General features: G+C 44.8%; 1 protein-coding gene across 11 annotated transcripts in view; it reads right to left on the bottom strand.

Moving 5' to 3' along the window:
• LOC121533411 (ELAV-like protein 4) overlaps window positions 1–22,213 on the bottom strand; it is a 77,560-nt gene that overhangs the window by 21,026 nt on the left and 34,321 nt on the right. For all 11 annotated transcript variants that reach the window (XM_041839337.2, XM_041839341.2, XM_041839338.2 and 8 more), the window contains 3 exons: window positions 20,770–21,004; window positions 8,902–9,005; window positions 5,007–5,160 (listed from right to left, as the gene is read on the bottom strand). In XM_041839337.2, the coding sequence (XP_041695271.1) occupies window positions 5,007–5,160; window positions 8,902–9,005; window positions 20,770–21,004 (493 nt within the window). The remainder of the gene's footprint in view (window positions 1–5,006; window positions 5,161–8,901; window positions 9,006–20,769; window positions 21,005–22,213) is intronic.

The raw sequence follows: 22,213 nt of genomic DNA on the forward strand, positions 1-22,213 counted from the left end.
ACAGGGCTTGGTACTTTGTGGGAGGAAGGAGAGGGCAAGCAGCGCGCCGAGGTCCAGACCAGACCAGGGGCGCAACAGGGAGGCGGAGAGTAAGTGGTCATCACGCCCTGAGCCGGATCCGCCTCCGAGGCGGAATGCCCACCCGGCCCCTACCCTGTTATGTTTATGTTGTGCGGTCGGAGTCCGCACCTTTGGGGGGTACTGTCACGCCCTGACTCTGGGGACTCGTATTTGTTGAGTCAGGGTGTGTATTTTCTGTGTGGTATGTTCTATGTTGTGTTTTCTAGGTTTAGATCTAGATCGTCTAGATCTATGTTGGCCGGTGTGGTTCCCAATCAGAGGCAGCTGTCGCTCGTTGTCTCTGATTGGGGACCATACTTAGGTAGCCTATTGGCACTAGGGGGTTGTGGGATCTTGTTTCAGTTAAGGTATGTTGTGTTGCCTTGGACTTCACGTTTCGTTTTGTTGTTTTGTCGGTTGTTTATTCCTTTAAATAAACATGTATGCATATCACGCTGCGCCTTGGTCTGACCCGTCGATGAACGAACGTGACAAGTATTTTTGAGTTTCTAGAGCAATGAAATACATGTTGACACCCTGTGGACTCATCTTCTGTAGGGATATGATCACACCTCAGTGGAAGAGAGCAGACAAGCACCAGTTGTCTAAGCCCCTTGGCCTTGAACTGCACCAGGCTGCAGCTGCTTGAAGAGATCTACACTGCAGCCTTCATACATTTACATTACATTTACGTCATTTAGCAGACGCTCTTATCCAGAGCAACTTACAAATAGGACAGATGAAGGCTGCAAACACACATTCAGGGTGGGATCTGAGAAAAACACCCCAGCCACTTGAATGAAGTGGTGTCATTAAGGAAGGGGTGTGAAGAGTGAAGGGCTAGTGCACTGGTCTCTAGGTCTGTCCCTGTGTATCTGGAGAGGTGTGAGGGTCTCTGTGCCTATATGGTAGCGCTGTGGAGAAAGGTGTGAGGTTCTTTGACCCCACTAACAGTAACGCCTAATTTCTCCTTTCACTGCCATATAGACCTTCTGGGCATGAGGAGAAACACTGCTACTGCAAGGTCAGCGGGGCCTAATGCAATTACACCACAACAGGTCATGCGACCATGACCTTTGAACCAGTGACTGTGATACCCTGGCAGAGAGACTCCATACAAACAGGTCTGTGTGTCAGACTGTTGCCAGCAGTAGCTTCAGAAGACAATCTAATGTAGGGTATCATTTGGCTTTCATCAGGGGTTCCCTCAAGCAAGGCAGCAATCTAACAAAACAATCCCAGAAGTGATCTACTTAATAGTACCAAAAATTAATGTCAGTGTTGATATTGTGGAGTAAATTTTTTTCCCCCACTTGCTTTTTCACATTTACATAATGAGTTTCCAGCTTTTATTTTATTTTGCATAACAAAACAAAGCAAAGCAAACACGCAGGCTGAGGGAAGCTGGGAAGCAGACGGTGGCAGGCAGGCAGCTTCAGCCGGTTCCAGCACTTATCACAGGCCATACAGCGTTAGGCCACAATGTGCTATGGGCTACAGGCAGTTTCCTCCACAGTAATCAGCCGTGGCTTATGTAACTCTACCTGTACTTATCTCTTCCCAGCACACATGAACACGGAGAATGTCTGGTTTATTAATAACCCCAACCAGAACCAGGGAAGACAGTGGCAAGGAGCTGCCAGTGCCCTGACAAAGCTTTCTGCACGCCCACTGCACCCGGGCGCTACCACGGCGCTCCCCAACACTTCACTCGGCAAACATTCCTCTGGGAAATCTGGAGAGATCTGAGAATCTGCTGATGAAAGCCTTCTCTCTGCGCTCCAAACCTGAGCACTTTGCTGCCGTTTGTCATTCCGCTCTTTTAAGTGGCTGTGCCAACTGTATGGAACGTTTGTTAAACTTACACATTAAATACATTAGGAAAAAAAACTCTCACTGCCTCCTAATCAATGAGAGAGAGAAAGAGAGGGAAAAAAAGAGAGAACCTGTTCTTGTTTTATGTAACTTAGTTTGTGGGGATAGATACAGATGGTCTTTGAAAAGGCAGTGGGAAAGAAGCCTTTGAAGAGCTTAGGTGCTCTCTGCTCTGCTTGGTAAAAGCAGAGTTAAAGCCATCTGTCTGCTTCGATGTGTGACCGCAGGGCAAGGTAACTATGCAATACACTCCAAGTTATGTGGTCTGGTGGGTTATAAAAGACACCAGGAAAGAGATGAGTTGTACAAGGTCTTATTTTATCTGTATATAAATCAGGTTTGCACATACAGTACGTAGCCTTGATCTTCAGCCACACATGGTGGGGATTTTACATGAGCAAGAATGTATTACAACATTCATCATCAACCTCCACTGTAAGTCTAGATGTGTCTATGGAGAGGAAGCCACATACTGATTGATCAAGTAGAAATGTAATAGGGGTTTTAATAGGTGTAGTGAGTATGAATGTTTTGCATGCTCATTATTGTGAATGTTAGTATACTGTAGTCTGTGTGACTAGGCGCAGACAGAGGATTTCTATGAACAACCATCAGGAGCATAAGAGAAACAGGCATTTTTTTTGGGTAACTTATAAAAGCAAGCTCTCCAGATCAATTGTATTGGCCGTATTGAGGAGATGTATATAGACTGACTGCTGTGTGCCTGGGCCCTGCAGAGATGTTCAGAATATTTAACTATTGATCAAAGCCTCTCCATATTATATTTCCTGCACATTGAGGTTAGCTTAAACCGACTGTTCGCATTGAACATCATGATCTGACAACTTTCCCCAAAGATTAGAGAGAGTGATGGAATATAAAAATGCTACTCTGCAATATTTGTTCCGATAGAGGGGAAATACACATATCCATTCTGCAGGGATCAAAAGAAAGAGAGAAGAGAAAGATACTAATATTGACAAAACACTTTGGTTACATGATTGATGTGTTACGCAATGACTGCCAGGCCTGCATCAGCGTGGATGAGCGAATGGCCTACTGTGTGATGTTCTGATTGGTTAAAAAGGTCATTGGGGTTATTTGTGTTGGACAGCAGAATCTTCATGATCAGGACTTTGGCAAGACATGTGGGCTAAGGCTTTGTAATAACATAATTCCCCAGTCCCAACTCATTGTCAAGTCAATGTGAGTTCAGTCAGCCATCCTTAGACTATTTGTAACAGAACATTGTCTTCTGACTCTGTGAACTATGCAAACTGTGACTCAAAGTTCTTTCTGACGATACTGAGCAGGAGACTGACTGCAATGTGCATCACGATACTGAGCAGGAGACTGACTGCAATGTGCATCACGATACTGAGCAGGAGACTGACTGCAATGTGCATCACGATACTGAGCAGGAGACTGACTGCAATGTGCATCACGATACTGAGCAGGAGACTGACTGCAATGTGCATCACGTTGATGAAGGTCTGTGAAAATGAACTAAATCTCCTAATTAGTGGGTTTGAGCACATTTGTCCAAACCAAACCAATTCCTAGATTGGCCTTTGGAGCTTGTGCGCTCACTCTGAGCCACAGTAATGTCTGAAACTGAACAGATGGAGGGGAATTCTGATTTGGAATACCAAAATTATTTGATGATATTGGCATGTGTGTGTGTACTGATGTTGAAATCAATGCATGATTAACTGTCCTATACATATGAATGGTTAACCAATAAAAACTAAAGTACAAAGGCAAAGCTTTTAAACTCATCTCTCTCTTCCCCTCTCTCACCCCACAGTTACACTTGTGTGAGTCACAAGAGAGTTTTAATTTACAGTCCATTTCTCTTTATGGCAGTACGTGTGAATTAGGAAGATGTGCCAGCCCTGAGCTCTCGGGGTCCTCTAAAACCCTCCTTGTATCTTAATCACCAGCAACTAAAATTTAATTAGTCATTTAAATTCCTTCAGCGGATCCCTCTGCCTCAGGGGAGGCCTCTCTGGGCCTGGTAGGGCCTGTATGTGCTGGTGGGCCAGGCACTGTGTGTGTGTGTTTGTGTGTGTGTATGTGTGAGAGAGAGAGAAAGAGAGAGAAGGAGAATGAGAGCGAGAGAGTGTGCGTGTGTGTGTGCATGCATCTGAGGGAGAAGATTTGCCTGTCTCTCTCTCTCTGTGGAGTGGTTCTGGCACTGTGAGACATGTAAGGTTATGATCCTGCCTACTGTTCCCTTCAACAGTGCGGTTGGGTAACAATGGAGAAGTAGAGACTTCTGGCACACCAGCAGGATGAGCACTGGGCTTGTGGAGAACATGCTTGGGAAACTGTTCCGTCTCTTAAGATAAACTGTGTGCAAGCATGGTAATCCCATTCATTATTTAGATTTATTTTTATTTTTAATACTGCTCCGCAGAATGCGTCAGACATTCCATTTAGGCTATGCAGAGGTTGATTTATTTATGACAGTGGTATGAGACTAGGTTAATGGGAATATCTAGCTGGCTAGTACTGTAGTTATATGAACAGATGTGTTTTCCACAGCCTTTACTTTTTGTGCTGTTTGTGATCCCGAGGGCTGTGTGGAACAGGTCTTGTGGAAGCATCGCTGCAAATAAACAGACCTGCTCTAAACTTGATCCTGCTCTATTGTGTGTGTAGAGGGCCCCAGTGTCAGGGCTGATTTATTCTGCTTAGGCAAATGAGTGTGGCTTACAATGTGCTGTACTCATTCTGCTTCATCAGTACACATCACACTCAAGCCTGCCGCAGGCAGACAAAACCTCTGAAATGGATCTAAGAGCTGTGCAATGGAAGTCATGCTGCATGTTTTGGCATCATGGTTTAATGTCTTTGTGTGCCTGTGCTCGGGATGTGAGTAGGGTGTAGAAGACTCAGATGAACATACGTCTGTATGTTTATGTATGTGTGTACACGTGTGTGTGTTATCATGTTTAGGCCAATGCATGTGTGCTGTGCTGGCTAGAGGGTTAGAGTGAGTGTGTGTGTGTGAGTGTGTGAGTGTGTAAGTTTGTATCTATATAAATGAAAAGGCTCCCCATGGATACCTGTGACCTGGTCCACCAGGATGCGAGAGGTGATGATGCGTCCATACTGGGAGAAGAGCTGCTCCAGGTCCTTCTGGGTCATGGTCTTTGGCAGACCACTCACATACAGGTTAGCGTCTCGGATGGAGGCTGAGCTGGGACGTGCATATGACACCTTAGGAGATAGGCAAGAGATAAACATGACTGTAGCATAGCTTTTGGCTTACATCTATGAGAACATTGAGCGTAGAGCATTGGATTGTATTTTTTCCAGGGCATTGCCAGAGATGTCGGTGTAACTTGTTTTTAATGACCTGAATCACAGGGCTTCACCTTACTGAGCTCGTTTTAATTAGCACATCACTTGCGTTACAGCAGCTTCCATCTAAAATCCATTTACACATTAGCCTAGCAGACCCCACGCAGAAGAGGTGTGAGGAAGGTAGGTAGGCACCAATTTATCTTCCTTTTAATTTGATGTATAACATTCATATTTGTGTACAGTGGCAAAAAAGCTCACACATGAACCCTCATCCCCATCATTAATATGGATGTATTGGACAAACATATCGCTATCTTGTTAATGCTTACATAAAAACAAATGCACTCACACATACAGTAGATGTGAGAGAAAGGGAGAGAAGGTGTATTTACAGCCTGTGGATGAGGGTGTGAGAGCGAGAGAGCGAGAGAGTTTGGCAATGCTATTTTGGTGTGGGGGGGGTTGTATGGGGATGTATTGTACTGACTATAACTATGCAACCTGAGCGAGGTGGGTGCCTTCTCTCACAGACCCCTCCACAGCTCTAACACCCTCTCTTCAGTGTGCCACACTCACCAGCACCTTGGACAGCGCCTCTCTCTCACACACTCAGAGTCCCTCACACTCCCACTATCACACAGACTGTGGATGCTTGGCTGTCATCTCTCCTGTTAGCCTGGGTCACAGTTCTCATTCTGTCACAGCACACACTCACCTCCCTCAGTCTCATTTAAATGCAACCATTTCCTTAACTCTTATTTTAAAAGGCCATATAAGCTGTGGTATTACACTACATTGGAAGCTACTATTTGAAGGCTGCTCTGTTTGTCATTGACAGGGTGTTCTTCATGATCTTTAACAGGGCAAATTAGATCTTGACATTGCAGTTGTGCCATGTTAGCTCTCTCCTGAAACAGTCCCTGTCCTTTGTTGAATGCTGTTCTAATTTCTAGATTGTGATCTGGTTTTACTATTTCAAAATGTGAGTTTAATCCTGTTACCATTGCTGACTGGGGAAGCTTTTCCATCCAGGGTATTCATTAGGTTTGATATTTAAAGACATAAGCCATCTTGTACAAATAAAAACATCTCGGCATAATCACAAAAAATCCAGTTTAACTCTGAACGCAAAATCACTGGCAGTTAGCTTCAATTTTGCCCTTCTTTTCTTTCAAAAAGTATTTCCTTCTTTCCCCCTTGGTTCTATCACTTTCTCTCCTTCTTTCCCTGTCAGCACGCCCCAGATGTCTTATCCATCAACACCTCCACTAGCTGTAACAAGTACTTGTGTGTGTGTGTGAAGAGAGACTGTGTAGCTCTGCTCTTCTCACCTCCAGCGGGCTCCTTCCTCTTACACCTCCACATGGTAGCAGCACCAGAGTTGTGCTGAGAAACTCTGAGGTGTCATGGAGGAGGAAACCACACGCTTTAAGACAGAAAAAGACCCCAGAAAGACACCACCTGTGTGTGTGAAACTCTGTGGTGAACTTTGTTTTCCCCCTACAGTGAGGGAGCACTGAGGGTACTAGTGTTATTCGGGAAAAGTGTGTCGGGAATAGGGAGTGATGTGTCTCTGAGTATTATGTGTACACACATACGGATGGATATTCCCAAAGGCTTACTGTACACTACCATGAGAGCCTACATATTAACTACAGTATTGTACTGCATCAAAAACACACGTTTCATCAGTTGAGGCTTGGTGTGAAACTGGAAAGTCATATCAAAGACACTAAGCTCTTCATTTCAAGTGTCTTCCGAAAAGAGGACTCTAAATGTTTTCTCTGCACATCGACGTATGAACCGTAGTTCATTGACACCACAAGCAGCTCTCTCTTCTCTCCTACCAGAGAGCCTCACACTGGGCTGCAAGACAGAGCTGTCTGCTGCTATTAGGAAGTCTGTCTTCATTTCCATGGCTGCTTAAGATAACCTCTGGTGCAGAAATAAAGGCCTGTGGCACTGCATGGATATTTTAAGTAGATAATGAACACACTTATTAGAAGTTGTAAAAGGGGCATTTTCTTCAGTGCTACTCAGAAAATGTCTTTTTGATATGGGTAGCACAGTCTAAATAATGGGTTTGGCACAGTGGCAAGAATAAAAAGAGCAAAACTCAAATCAAAAGGGAGAGACAGACAGAAGGGCTGGCCTAAACCTCTCTAGCAGAGAGGGACTCTGCTGCTATCACTGAGAGCCAGGGTGAAGTCTAAGATGCTGCTCCGTCTGACTGGATAAGATGGACAGACAGAGGAAGCTGAACGATGTGGAACGCTGTGTGCGTATTTGTGAGAGAGAGGGGGGGAGTAGGACTGTGCCTGTGTGGGGAGAGGACATCGCTCACTGGTGTGTTTGCTCTTTGGACTGTGTGCTCCAGGATGATAGACACGGAAGATCACTCCCGTTTTATTACACACAAGCTGTGGGAGGAAGAGGCTGTGCAAGAGCTGGGGAAGAGAGGAGTGTGCGTGTAGCTCTGAATATGCTATGGGTTTTGACAGCGTCATCGAGAAAAACAGCAGTAGGCTCTTCTCTCTAGCCCAAGGGGACAGGCCATGGCACGCTGGTGATTCCTAAGTGGGCTGCTTCCTAAAGACAAGCCTGATGCGTGAGGACTGGGGAGCGTCACTGCTATAGTAGCGTGGGTTGGGGGCCTGGGTGCTAGCTTGGCCCTCTGGTGCTCCATCTCAGCAGAGTTCATTAGTGAGGGAGAGTGGCAGCGGGAATCTACACACACGGACCCAGTGACTCATCCTAACGCCTGTCAGCTACGCTCAGTGGGTGAGACCTGCGCTAGAGTAACTGTGGGTCATGCTGACTGTCACACACATACACAGAGAGCTCTGGCTGTCTCCCCATGCCTTCGCCTCTCAAGAGCCCACTTCAAAGCACTGTGCTTGATTGAAAACAGGCCGGGCTGTGTTGATCTTATGTGGCTGTTTCCCTTTACAATGTTGACCTGTCATGTTCAGGGCTGTCGAGGGATTGGGGATTGGGGATTGTGTATGGGCTTTTCCCATTCAGCTTGGCAGGGTAATCTGATCTGATTAGATTTAGAAATATGTTACTGAGAGGGCTTGGATTATGGTAGCAGAGCAGATTACAGTATGGCTTAAAGCGAACAACATAACGGAGCCATATGAGGGGATAGCGATCGTAATCCTGCTCAACAAGGAAAGACAAACAACTATATAAAATGGATATTGAGTATACTAATAAAACTATACTACTTATGAAATTATACTTTCTCCATTTACCCTTCATCTTTATTTGACTTCCCAACCTTTAATAAAATGTAATATTAATTTGAGTCCTCTATTTAACTTTGGCCAGCATGTAATAAATGATTTTTCCTTACTCTGTCTGAAAATCTTTCTAGTTTCACCTTTACATTTTGACATTTAGAAATTAATTAGCATATCAGTTATACCTCACGGCTTTTAATGCTCTTTGATTCAGCCACTCTTTGATTTTCACTCTCTCGCTCTCTGTATGTATGTAAATGAGTATGAATCTCCTCTCTATCAGAAGCCTCAGTCACTGCCCAAAATTCCAAAAACCTACATGGGCACTGAAGCAGTGCGGCCCTAATCACATGGCAGCTGGGTGAATTGATATTCAGGGTACAGAACAGTGTTTACCAATCTGACTTACCTTGATAGTTTTGGTTTGAAGTCTGAGTCCGTTTAATGTGTTAATGGCTTTCTCTGCATCCTTTGGGTCTATGTAGTTGACGAACCCATAGCCCAGACTCTGCCCTGTAAAACAGAAAGAGCATTTTACAATACAGAATTCTACCCAGTACATTCAGAATTGGTACAGTACAGATACATTCTAAGTCCAAGTAATGTCTTCACAACTGGCTTTCAGTTGTGAAAAATGTTCATCGTCTTTGAAAAACGTCTGACAGTGTCATTAATACCAGATTTGCTTTGATTTAACATTTACCTGACATATCTGGATATTTATTTCAGGCAGATACGGCTTTTATGAGCTAGTTGACTTTCATCAGACGCCCAAAGCCATTGTGGCTGTGTGATAGTCCCCCCCCCAAAAAAACTTGCCACACAAGTGCCTGGCAAGTCCAAGTGGAGCAACGTACTTATGGCCATCAATGGAAACAGACAGCAGTAAGTCCACAGTGGAAAAGACAAAGTGAATCTCAAATGTAAAACAGCGCTGCTCTAGCACCAAGTAAATCGCTTCCAAGGCAAGCTGCAGCTTTGGGCCAAAGGGAGCTGTATTTCTCACATCAAACACGATGCTTCTCCCTCACTTTCAATGGATTACCCTGGATTATCATTTCCCCATTGTTCATGAAAAACCTCCTGTCCTGGAGAGAATCTCTGGTTCGCAGCTATTTTTACCCTTCATCTCGCTGACACTGATCTGACAGCACCCCTCGGAAAGTTTGGACACTAAAATAGAACTATGCCATTAACGCAAATATATCCGTGGGCCTGTGGATATGTATTCAATATCAAAGTGCCTTCGCAAAGACATCTCTTCTCATACTCCTCAATGTGGGTTGCCAATAATTAGCCAACACAGCCAACTGCCGAGTGGCTCCCCCCTCGCTATCACCTTCCTCCTCCCCATTCCGCTGCTTCACAAGGAGAACTTGAGGCTCGACAAGCATAGCTTACAAAAGGTTAGCTGAAATGAAGTGTGCTTCCGAAGCGCACTCATGCAGAGCTGCCTGGATGTCCTGGGTTGCGATTAATGATACAGTTACATTGCACTCAGGCAGGCTGGCAGGCATGCAGGTAGGCAGGCAGGCAGGCGCTGTGTGTGGAGAGAGTCTCCGGTGCTTACCCCTCCTCTGCATGCTCACCCTGGCCCTCAGCGCTCAGCTCTGAGAGGCCATCAGGGCCCCTACACTTTCATGTCCGCTCTGCTAAGCACCTCTCTACAGTACGTGTGTGTGTATGTGTTTGTGTGTATATGTGTGTGCATGTATATGTTTGTAGGCACATGTACTGTATACATACATCTACACTTGTGCATGTGTGTGAATGGATTTCAAATTAACACAAGGACCTGTCCCTGTTTGTGATCCCTCAATCCCTCCATTTCTGGTGCAGTCTACACCAGTGTGTCTTTGGGAGTTGGCACCAGTCCCTGTGCCCAATCCCACCTTGGCAAGGCTGGATGGGAGATCTGAGTGTGCCCCCTCGCCCACCCCCCTGGCACCACTCCCTAGGTGAGTGGAGAGATGGGGTGAGGCAGCTGCTTTCAGCACGAGGCAGCTCCAAGAGGGGATTCCACCCACCAGTAACAGAGTAGCCCACAGCAGGGGGCCATGGGCTGGCTGCTTCCCGGAGACAACGCCAACGCACAGAAACACACACTTATACTGCAAGTCAACTTTTCTTTTGTTGAAACTATGACCCGCTGATAAGAATATACCACTCAAACGTACACAGTGAATAGAATGTACACACACACACACACACCCTGACAAGGTCAAAAAGCGGTAGTGTGCAGACTGTGGGCCAACATTGGCAGGCAAACTTGTCTTGGCCTTTTACAACAACGACTTGCTCTGCACGCACACAGCCCAGCAGGTTCAACCCAGCACGCTGCCTGACTGAAATAAATACACAGGCCTAGCACAGCACGGTTCAGAACAGCACAGCTCAGCAAGGCGCAGCACAGCATGCCTCAACACTGTTCTACACAGCACAGCAAAGCTACTACTTTAAGAGCAGTACATAGCAGTACATAACACGATAGCGCAGGTGTTTTAGCACAAGCCTAAAATATTTTAGCTTTTTATATAAAGGCTTATTTTCTGGTTGTTTACTGTGTGAGATATATAGGAATCTAGATCCACGTGTCACTTGAAAGGCTGAGTGCCATTTTGAAGGATTGTACAAATGCCATTAAGGATAATTATAGACAAACATCTGGAAAAAAAGGCATCCCAGGAAGCTGAAAATGCCATTAAGATAGCATAATAAATACCCTCTAATGGAAGAGCAAACAGAAAATTATCCCTATGCCGTTTAATTAGTCTAATGGCTACATTAACTTATACATTTTAATTGTCAATTAAAACCCCAAAACAAAATGATGCATTGTGGTTTTAATGATTTTTTAATGAGGATAGATCTTCATTTTCCGTGACTTTCAGTTCCTAACCACAGCAGTCCAATCCCATCCCCAAATCTGGAGGCGTTTGAACGACATGTGCAAACTAAAAAGACAATGCTTAACATCAATTAAAGGGATATTCTTCATAAATAAACAGCTTAGTAATGTTAGTGGGGGGATTGTGCCGAGCTCCTTCATTAGGATGAGTTGAGCTAAAAGCACAGGGCTAATAGTTGTGTGACAGTGGATCACCCCCTCTTCGTGATCCAGAGTGGTGCGTTGGTTCGTAGCAGGCGTGCGTGGGGATAATTGAGCTCATTAGTTGTGACATTGCCACTGCAGTGCCATAATGCTTCATAACAGCTGTCCCGTTTTAGCCCTAACCACTACTGATGAGAGAGCAGGCTGGGGTAATTGAGACCACCTCACCAGGTCTTCACCGCTCCCTGTACAGTCAAAAAATAAATAGGAGGGGGAAATAGGCAGTGTACCAAATGTTTTTCCTTGGCAAATCACTGCTATTTCCAGTGAGTGGCTCCTCTTGGTGGTGCTACAGTATGACTAAGCCATTATTTGTTTCCTGAAGAGCAGCAGGTTGCGGAATGTGTGAGATGAGAAAATGAGTGTGTTTCCAGCGGGTGTCCTGCCTCTCCCGATGTGGTGACTTACACAGAGACACACACACACTCACTGTGTGGAAAGATAGTTGCCTGCTGGGGCCTCCTGTGTCACTGCTTCCATGCACTTATGGTTTTCCTTCCTATTGTTTTGTATTGTTAGATATTATTGCACTGTTGGAGCTACGAACATAAGCATTTCGCTGCACCCGTGATAACATCTGCAAAATATGTGTATGCAACCAATAACATTTTATTTGATTTATTACCTTGCTAAGTACCCTGTAGATATTTACAGTACCTGCATTCCATTTATTAACATGCATGTCTGTACACAAGATAGGATCTGTAACCTAGCAGCAAACAATATCCTTCTGTGATTGGGCCCTTAATAAAAATAAGAATTGCCTTAATATTTCACAATGGTTAAGACAACATTGCGATGCTCTGTATTAATGACTGACAACCTCTTCTCTCTAAGCCTCCATGTTCGGTCTGTCTCTCTGAGTCCCCACTCCCTCCCTGTCAGTGAAAATGGCTTCAATCTGTCATATAAGATGCCATGGGATAAGAGAGAAGAGAGGGAAAGTGCACTGTGCACAGGATGACAGTGCTATGAACAGCTGACGGTAACATACCTTGATAGCACCAGGTTCCTAAGGTAGAAACAGGCATATCGGTTTAGTCAGTCTTTAAATTTAGCCACATTTAAGATTTGGAGGAAGAAAGAAAACATTCCAGTTTGTCAAAACAGATGTGTATCATCGTGTTGGGTCCCTGACATTTTGCCCTTGCTGCAACAGCAACTTGGGAACTATTTTTGACGGACCAGCACTCTCCAAAATATTTGCGGGAGTAGTTACCAACTTAAATGCCGATGATGAAAAATACACTTATCAACTTTTATTTGTCACATGCGCCGACTACAACAGGTGTAGACCTTACCCTGAAATGCTTGGTTACAAGCCCTTAACCAACAATGCAGTTCAAGAAATAGTTTAGAAAATATTTACTAAATAAACAAAAGTAAAAAATACAATAAAAAGTAACACAATAAAATACAGGGGGTACTGGTACCAAGTCAATGTGCGGGGGTACAGGTTATTCGAGGTAATTTGTCCATGTAGGTAGGGGTAAAGTGACTATGCATAGATAATAAACAGCAAGTAGCAGCAGTGTAAAAAAAAAAAGTAAATAGTCCGGGTGGCCATTTGATTAATTGTTCAGCAGTCTTATGGCTTGGGGGTAGAAGCTGTTAAAGAGCCTTTTGGACCTAGACTTGGCGCTCCGGTACTGCTTGCTGTGCGGTAGCAGAGAGAACAGTCTATGACTTGGGTGACTGCAGTCTTTGAAAAATGTTTGGCCCTTCCTCTGACACCGCCTACTATATAGGTCCTGGATGGCAGGAAGCTTGGCCCCAGTGATGTACTGGGCCGTACGCACTACCCTCTGTAGTGCCTTACGGTCAGATGCCGAGCAGTTGCCATACCAGGCGGTGACGCAACCGGTCAGGGTGCTCTCAATGGTGCAGCTGTAGAACTTTTTGAGGATCTGGGGACCCATGTCAAATCTTTTCAGTCTCTTGAGGGGGAAAAGGTGTTGTCGTGCCCCACGACTGTCTTGGTGTGTTTGGACCATGATAGTTTGTTGGTGATGTGTCTTGGTGTGTTTGGACCATGATAGTTTGTTGGTGATGTGGACACCAATGAACTTGAAACTCTCGACCTGCTCCACTACAGCCACGTTGATGTTAATGGGGGCCTGTTTGGTCCTCCTTTTCCTGTAGTTCACGATCAGCTCCTTTGTCTTGCTCACATTGAGGGAGAGGTTGTTGTCCTGGCACTACACTGCCAGGTCTCTGACCTCCTCCCTATAGGCGGTCTCATCATTGTCTTTCTTGGGCACAGGGACTATGGTGGTCTGCTTGAAACATGTTAGTATTACAGACTCAGTCAGGGACATGTTGAAAATGTAAATGAAGACACTTGCCAGTTGGTCCGCGCATGCTCTGAGTACACGTCCTGGTAATCCGTTTGGCCCCGTAGCCTTGTGAATGTTGACCTGTTTTTAAGGTCTTGCTCACATCGGCTACGGAGCGCGTGATCACACAGTCATCCGGAATAGCTGGTGCTCTAATGCATGCTTCAGTGTTGCTTGCCTCGAAGCGAGCTTAAAAAGGCATTTAGCTAGTCTGGTAGGCTCACGTCACTGGGAACCTTGCGGATGGGTTTCCCTTTGTAGTCCATAATAGTTTGCAAGCCCTGCCACATTCGACGAGCATCAGAACCGGTGTAGTAGGATTCAATCTTAGTCCTGTATTGACGCTTTGCCTGTTTGATGGTTCGTCTGAGGGTATAGCGGTATTTCTTATAAGCGTCCGGATTAGTGTCCCACTCCATGAAAGTGGCAACTCTAGCCTTTAGCTCGTGCGGATATTGCCTGTAATCCATGGCTTCTGGTTGGGATATGCACGTACGGTCACTGTGGGGACGACCTCGTTGATGCACTTATTGATGAAGCCAGTGACTTAGGTGGTATACTCCTCAATGCCATTGGATGAATTCCAGAACATATTCCAGTCTGTGCTAGCAAAACAGTCATGTAGCGTAGCATCCGCGTCATCTGACCACTTCCGTATTGAGCGAGTCACTGGTACTTCCTGCTTTAGTTTTTGTTTGTAAGCAGGAATCAGGAGGATATAATTATGGTCAGATTTGCCAAATTGAGGGTGAGGGAGAGCTTTGTATGGGTCTCTGTGTGTGGTGTATAGGTGGTCTAGAGTTGTTTTCCCTCTGGTTGCACATGTGACATGCTGGTAGAAATGAGGTGAAACGGATTTAAGTTTGCCTATTAAAGTCTCCGGCCACTAGGAATGCCGCTTCTGCATGAGCATTTTTCTTGTTTGCTTATGGCCTTATACAGCTCATTGAGTGCGGTCTTAGTGCCAGCATTGGTTTGTGGTGGTAAATAGACAGCTACGAATAATATAGATGAAAACTCTCTTGGTAGATAGTGTGGTCTACAGCTTATCATGAGGTACTCTACCTCAGGCGAGCAATACCTCAAGACTTCTTTAATATTAGACATTGCGCACCAGCTGTTATTGACAAATAGACACACACCCCCGCCCCTCGTCTTACCAGACGTAGCTGCTCTGTCCTGCCGATGCACGGAAAACCCAGCCAGCTCTATATTATCCATGTCGTCGTTCAGCCACGACTCGGTGAAACATAAGATATTACCGTTTTTAATGTCTCGTTGGTAGGATAGTCTTGATCGTAGATCATCCAGTTTATTTTCCAATGATTGCACGTTGGCCAATAGGATGGATGGTAGTGGCGGTTTACCCACTTGCCGCCAAATTCTCACAAGGCACCCCGACCTCCGCCCCCTGTATTTCCGTAATTTCTTCACGCGAATGACGGGAATTTGGGCCTGGTCTCGGGAAAGCAGTATATCCTTCACGTCGGAGTCATTAAAGAACAATCTTCGTACAGGTCGAGGTGAGTAATCGCTGTTCTGATGTCCAGAAGCTCTTTTCGGTCATAAGAGATGGTAGCAGCAACATTATGTACAAAAGAAGTTACAAACAATGCGAAAAAACTAACAAAATAGCACAGTTGGTTAGGATCCGGTAAAACGGCAGCCGTCCCCTCCGGTGTCATTATTGAGTCTTATAAAACGTATACAAACTTATAGAAGTTCCGAGTTCAGTGTTATGTTGTTTAAGTTCAAGAACTTAGGTTTTGTTTGATAATCTCCTAAAGAAAGTAGAATTACCTAATGTGCAGTATAATGATATGATTGAATATACAATTATAATTCACACTTTAAATCTACATAAACCACTTACTGGTAGCTGTGGTAAGTGCTTTTAGTAAGAAAAGCTGACAGAGGCTCAGTTCATTCTAACTGGCCGTTAATAGCAAAAGTAATTTGATTACAGCAAACGTGGACTCAGAGCTATTAAGTGCATTTTGTATGCCACTATTTACCATTGCGCTTTTGGCCATATTTCACTTTTATACATACAGCAACAGCATAACACTGAACAATTGACAAACATTAGGTCATAATATAAACCTTTGACTATAATGGCATTCAAACACTAATACAGCCTTACTGTAGCTATGTGCTTACATTAGTGTGACTAAATTGCTGACCAAATAAACATTCCACACATACACTGCCTCCACTCAGATGTCTGTTCTCTGAGGTTGCCAAGGTAGCGGCAACTGTAATATGCAGGAGTCTCCCACCCACCCCCTCCTCCCTATCGGTGGCTGCTGCCTGAGGCGAGTTGGATGGAAGCTCGAAATGTGTGGGATGTCTGGGAGGATAGCAGAGTAGCAGGAGAGAGAGGACCCCTGTGAATCTGGGACACACCAGCTCCATGACGTCAGGCCTGGATATGACAACAGTGACAGCAGAAGCCGGAGCCGGAGTAGGCCTGCAGGGAGGGAGGGGACCAGCGATGGCCCTCCAGATCTGGGGACTGGCTGACTGGCCCACTCTCCCTCTCCAATGTATGGGCCACTCAAGCAGCACAGAGAGTGGGGGGAGAAGAGAGGAGACAGCCAGGGTGTTTTTCTGCCTGGGATTCTAAAACTTTATTGCAAAAACACATTAAAGTTTTTGAGTTCCAGGCATCTGTACTTATGGGCCTGGCTGGTCTGTAATACCTGGCTTAAGGGAAGATGTCAGATATGTGTTAATCTCGTCCCATACCAGCTATATTAATGCCTTCTTTTACCTTCTATGATTTCTGTCTTACAGTATATTAATGTATTCTGGATTTAACAAACGATAGTGATTTGAAATTAAGTCAATAGGTATTTGCTAGTATGTCTAAGGTGGTGCAGAGTTTGTGTTCTATCTTTCACGTTGGTCCAATGTAAGAGCTACCAGCCTCATTGTCATACTAAGTATTTTATATCACACCGTTTTGATCATCAGCGTTCTACAGAGGAAACAATTTTATGCACGCTTGCATCATATTAATTGTTATATGAACCAGTGAGATTCATGTGAACCGGAGGAGGGCGAATAAACACTGTGTTCCTCTCTGCAAAGCACCACCATTAATTCCTGATGCAAAGTTTGATTGCGCAAGAGCTTGGTAAACAAACAGCTCCAGCAACAAGCCAACAATACAAACCATGTACTGGAAGTAAATAAAACAGCATTGGCTTTGACTGTGAACTCATTTGAATGTACAGGTTACTGCCAAACAACAAAACACCAAATGATGGAACACCACGAGCTTAGATCAGCTTCAATGCACCTTGGCATAGATTCTAGTGTCTGGAACTCTGTTGGAGGGATGCGACACCATTCTTCCTTGAGAAATTCCATCATTTGGTGTTTTGTTGATGGTGGTGGAAAACGCTGTCTCAGGCGTCGCTCCAGAATCTCCCATAAGTGTTCAATCGGGTTGATTTCTGGTGACTAAGACGGCCATGGCATATGGTTTACATCGTTTTCATGCTCATCAAAAAATTCAGTGACCACTGAGGTGGCAGGTAGCATATCTGTTAAGAGCGTTGGGTCAGTAACCGAAAGGTCGCTGGGTCGAATCCTGGAGCCGACTAGGTGAAAAATCTGTGCCCTTGAGCAAGGAACTTAACCCTACTCGCTCCTGTAAGTCGCTCTGGATAAGAGCATCTGCTAAATGACTAAATTGTAAACTGTAACCACTCATGCCCTGTGGATGGGGGCATTGTCATCCAATGGGGCAAAGCCATGGTAGCCAAAATAATGGTCTGCCCAGCATTTCTATACATGACCCTAAGCATGATGGGATGTTAATTGCTTTATTAACTCATGAACCACACCTGTGTGGAAGCGCCTGCTTTCAATATACTTGGTATCCATGATTTACTCAAGTGTTTCCATTATTTTGGCAGTTACCTGTATATTTTAGTATCAACAAAGAGATGAGAGTAAACTGAGTGAAAAAGTGAATTTTTCATCTCCTCCCTGTCATACCAATAAGTTAGCTGGGTGTATCACAGAGAGGATTGGAGAGACTGGAACACGAGTTCACCACAGGTCTTCACACTCTCTCTGCTCTCAGATGCACAGAGAGGTGTTTCAGGGCCTACTACACCATAGCAGACATCAAGTAGGATATATATTTCATACACATCTGCTTGTTTTTCTTTGTTGCATTGTCAGTATAATTTGCATCAGTTGCCCCAGTTGTAAACTAAGGGAAGGTGACTGCATTGATTTGTACAAGGATCATTGTTGTCATTGGTCAGTCCATACAGACTGTGATATACGCTGTAACTTAACCTATTGTGCCGTGATACAGCCAGGCTCAAAATGGCACCACCCAAAAGAGTGTGACCAAAAATTGGCTTCTAAACTGGCAAACAATGGCCAGTACAATCATCATAGGATCAAATGGGTAACTAAAATGGAGAGGGGACACAGCAGACATTGGACCAAAACTGTGTCCACTCCTTGGGCCTCGAGTGATGGTCTCTTCAAGGGAAGAACATCTTTGAAGAAGCTGGGTCTTGTATTACAGTGCAGTAATTATTCAGTGTGTGGAGAATATGAACAGATGATCGTCTCAGTATGTAAAAAGTCTCTCTCTTATCAGGAACCAAATCACAGGCACAATCAATTCCTGTTCCTGCATGAAATACATTTATTTTCTCTCGTGTCGTTATTAATACAAATGCATTCATTTTCCTAAAGAAATGTAGCCAGTGTACAAAATTATCCAGAAAAATGGGCAACTGACAATGATCCAATTCCTGCCTTGGTGTCGCCTGATCAGTCATTTCCATTCTATGTGTGCTGATGACCAGAATCACTAACAATTTCCTAATGTATTCCATTAAAAGTTGTCATTCAATATGTTGCCAGGTCCACAAGAAATTCACCCAAAGGGTGTACGTTTATGTTATTAGAGGCAGACAGAGGTGGTGATGCTTCAGCTCTGGCTGAAGATGTTTGCATGTTTACTGAGGATTATGATTTTAATAGCCGTCTTTATAGATATACACACAAGAGTCTGTTGGAGAACCATCTATTTTAGTCAACGCCTCAAACATACCCTGTCCTTCACTCCTTTCCCAGTGAAAAGTGGAACGCGCTGCCACACAATACAACTCACTTTGTGTCTCTCTTTAGTTTGGTCTTCAGCCTGAGAGAAAGTTGAGGGGGTGATGTGCCAGAGTCAGTGAGGGCATGTGTGGGCTCTAGCGATGTGCGTGTAAGTTTGCCTTCAATAAAATATTAACCTGCAGGTCCCTGGTGTATTACATGCGCAGCAAGAAAGGCGTAAGGAACAGGGTAAACAATCTGAGGTGGCACTTCACTGAGCTGGAGCGGGCCTGACAGACGAGTGCAGAGTGACCGGGCGGGTGGTACCTCACGCCTCTCTCGCTTCATCAAAGCTGACAGCACCCGGTCCAGAGAAAGGAGAAGCCTGTCTCTTACAACGCTCAGGCAGCTCTCCTCACCTTGTCATCACAGACATCCTCCTTCCCTTTGAACTGCTGTGTAAAGGAATTTCACATTCTGTACTTTGAAAATGTACATACAGTTAACTGAAAGGGCAGGAGGGTGAAGTCTAGACGCATTACTGTCCTGTATGTGGTGCTTGACCATGTAGTGTTTAAATGGTGTTCTGGTCAAATGTCTAAAAAGGTATGTTTGGAAATGCACAAGAAAGGGCTCAGGTGTATATTCATCTTTAAAAATATTCCTCCCCGAAAGTCAGATAATGATGCCAACTGGTTGTGCATGCAGCCTGCTGGCATTCCCTCAACTGAGAGGGAGAAACGCTTTGTTAGTCTAAAAGTTTGAAAGATGAAATTGCACCCATGGGAGCACAACACAGACATCCACTGCAGAAGGGGGATATTTATAACATACTCTGTGTTCCTAAGTCATCAGAGACCTTGTATGGTAGAGAAGAACTTTAAACGTTCTCAGAAATGGCCTCACTTTCCCATTTAGGCCAATGAGAGCTTCCTGGTAATCTCGTGGTCCTTTGTGGCTCAGTTGGTAGAGCGTGGCGCCTGCCTGCAACACCACATTTTGGGTGTTTGATTCCTGCTGGGCCACCCATACGTAAAATGTATACACACATGACTGTAAGTCGCTTTGGATAAAAGCGTATGCTGAATGGCATATATTATTATTATTATTATTATTATATGAGGTCTCTTTTTACTCTCTCCGATATAAACTGTTAGGTCTCACTGTTTACTGTGCATCACACATATGGGAAAAATGGATGTAAAATGAGTGGAGAGTGTGGTTTCCAGGTGCTATTCTTGTATATACTACACACTACCTTCCTGCCAGCTCGGGCCCATTATTGTAAAAGATGGCCCTGTACTTCCATCAGCCTGCTGCTGCCTGAGCCACTGTCTAGCCTGGCTGCTTCTCATGGTCAAGAGTAGATGTTGCTCTTCAACACTGGCCCTTTTAATGAGATTATAAAGGAAGAAGTGTCACTAAGTAGGATCTAAAATGAAAGCCATTATCTGGCATTATCTCAGAGCAGCCTCCCCCATCCATCTGCTATGCCACCCACACAGCCACTAGGCCGGGATTAGAGGCATGATTAGCTGGGAAGTGCTGCTTAAACACCCCTGTGCCACGTAGCACTGGGCTCCGTCACTTTGCCGCTCACCGGCCAGCTTTAGGCCAAGCCCCATCCTCCTGCTCTGCAGTAACCAGCTGGAGTACCGACCGGGATCATAGGCCTCTGGCACCATGCCATCCCACCCTGTACCACACCCCGCCCACTTCCTTTCTTCCCATGGCCTGTGTTTCATCGTACCTGTGATCTTGTCGCGGACCAGTTTGCAGGACTCAATCTCTCCGATGCTGCCGAACAGGCTGCGGAACTCCTCCTGGGTCATGTTCTGGGGCAGGTAGTTGACAATGAGGTTGGTCTTGCTGTCGTCGGTGGGGCCTCCAGTTTGCATGGGTGAAGGGCAGCTGCGGCTGGACGGCCCGTTGGCTGTGGTGCCGTTGGGGCCGTTCGTCACCTGAGGCTCCATGTTGCTGATTATCTGAGGGAGGGAAGGGTCAGGGAAGAAGAACAATCAAAGGGGAGGTAGGAGGTATGGCTTCTCAATCTGAGAACCAGGATTCATTATTGGACCTATATAAACACAGTAAACATTGAATCTACATTCCAGGCCATCAAAACTCAAAGACAAAAGAAAGATAAAGTTTGACCCACAGTACGTGACCATAAAGTAAACACTATATGTACGCATGCAACTTAAACTGCTACATATTCATGCAGACAGCTGTTAAAGACATGAGGGATATTTTTGAGTTCCTCTCTGTGCTTTGATAGCTGGTGCCGTTAGAGAGGGGTAACAATGTGAGCGATTCAGCGGGGCACTGCTGTCTGTCACAGGGAACATTTGCGGCTGGTTTTGCAGTGTGCTTTAAGAGCAAGTGTTTGAAGTAGAGCTTGCTGGCCCTTGAGGGAGGAGGCACTGAGGAAAGGCAGTCTGATGTGCTTATCTACCAGCAAACACTTATTTCAAGATCCAAAGACTGCCACCAAATACATTCAACCATTAGCATAAAATGTGCATGTTTAATTTTATTATTTTATTCTCGGTTACAGTCTGTTGATTACCATCATCCACTTACACAGAGAAGCTGAGCCTAAGAGTTTTATGGAAGGTGTTTTGAGATGTAGGGTGACAGGATAGGAACCTCAGGGTGCCTGCTGTTAGAAGCATCTGCCCCACATGGGGGTGAAAACACCCCAAACAAGGTTCTTTGAAAGGTAAACTTGATGGGCTTTAAACTAAAGCAGACGACATAGGGAAATGTGGCAGTGTGAAGAACAGCCAGAGCACTGATTACTTTTCTGTGTTTTACTGAAAGTCTGTACCAGACAGATACACTGGGGAGTGGCTGTGTAGTCACTGAGTTTAATCTGTCAGTGTCGGACTTGAAAAAACTATACAAAATCATTAAAGCTGCAATATGTAACTTTTTGGGCGACCCGACCAAATTGACATAGAAATGTGAGTTCTAGATCTGTCATTATCATTGAACTTAAGTCTAAGAAACGGTAGATATGTTTCTATGCTTCCAGTTCTTACGTTTCGTTTTTTGCGTCTTTTACTTGAGATTTTGTACACCAGCTTCAAACAGCTGAAAATACAATATTTTTGGTTATTGAAAAAAAAAATCACAGCGGTTTGGATGGTACAATGATTATCTACACTATACAATGCTTGTTTGGTCACATA

Source organism: Coregonus clupeaformis, chromosome 20 (assembly GCF_020615455.1).
Source record: "Coregonus clupeaformis isolate EN_2021a chromosome 20, ASM2061545v1, whole genome shotgun sequence".
In the NCBI taxonomy this organism is placed as follows: domain Eukaryota; kingdom Metazoa; phylum Chordata; class Actinopteri; order Salmoniformes; family Salmonidae; genus Coregonus; species Coregonus clupeaformis.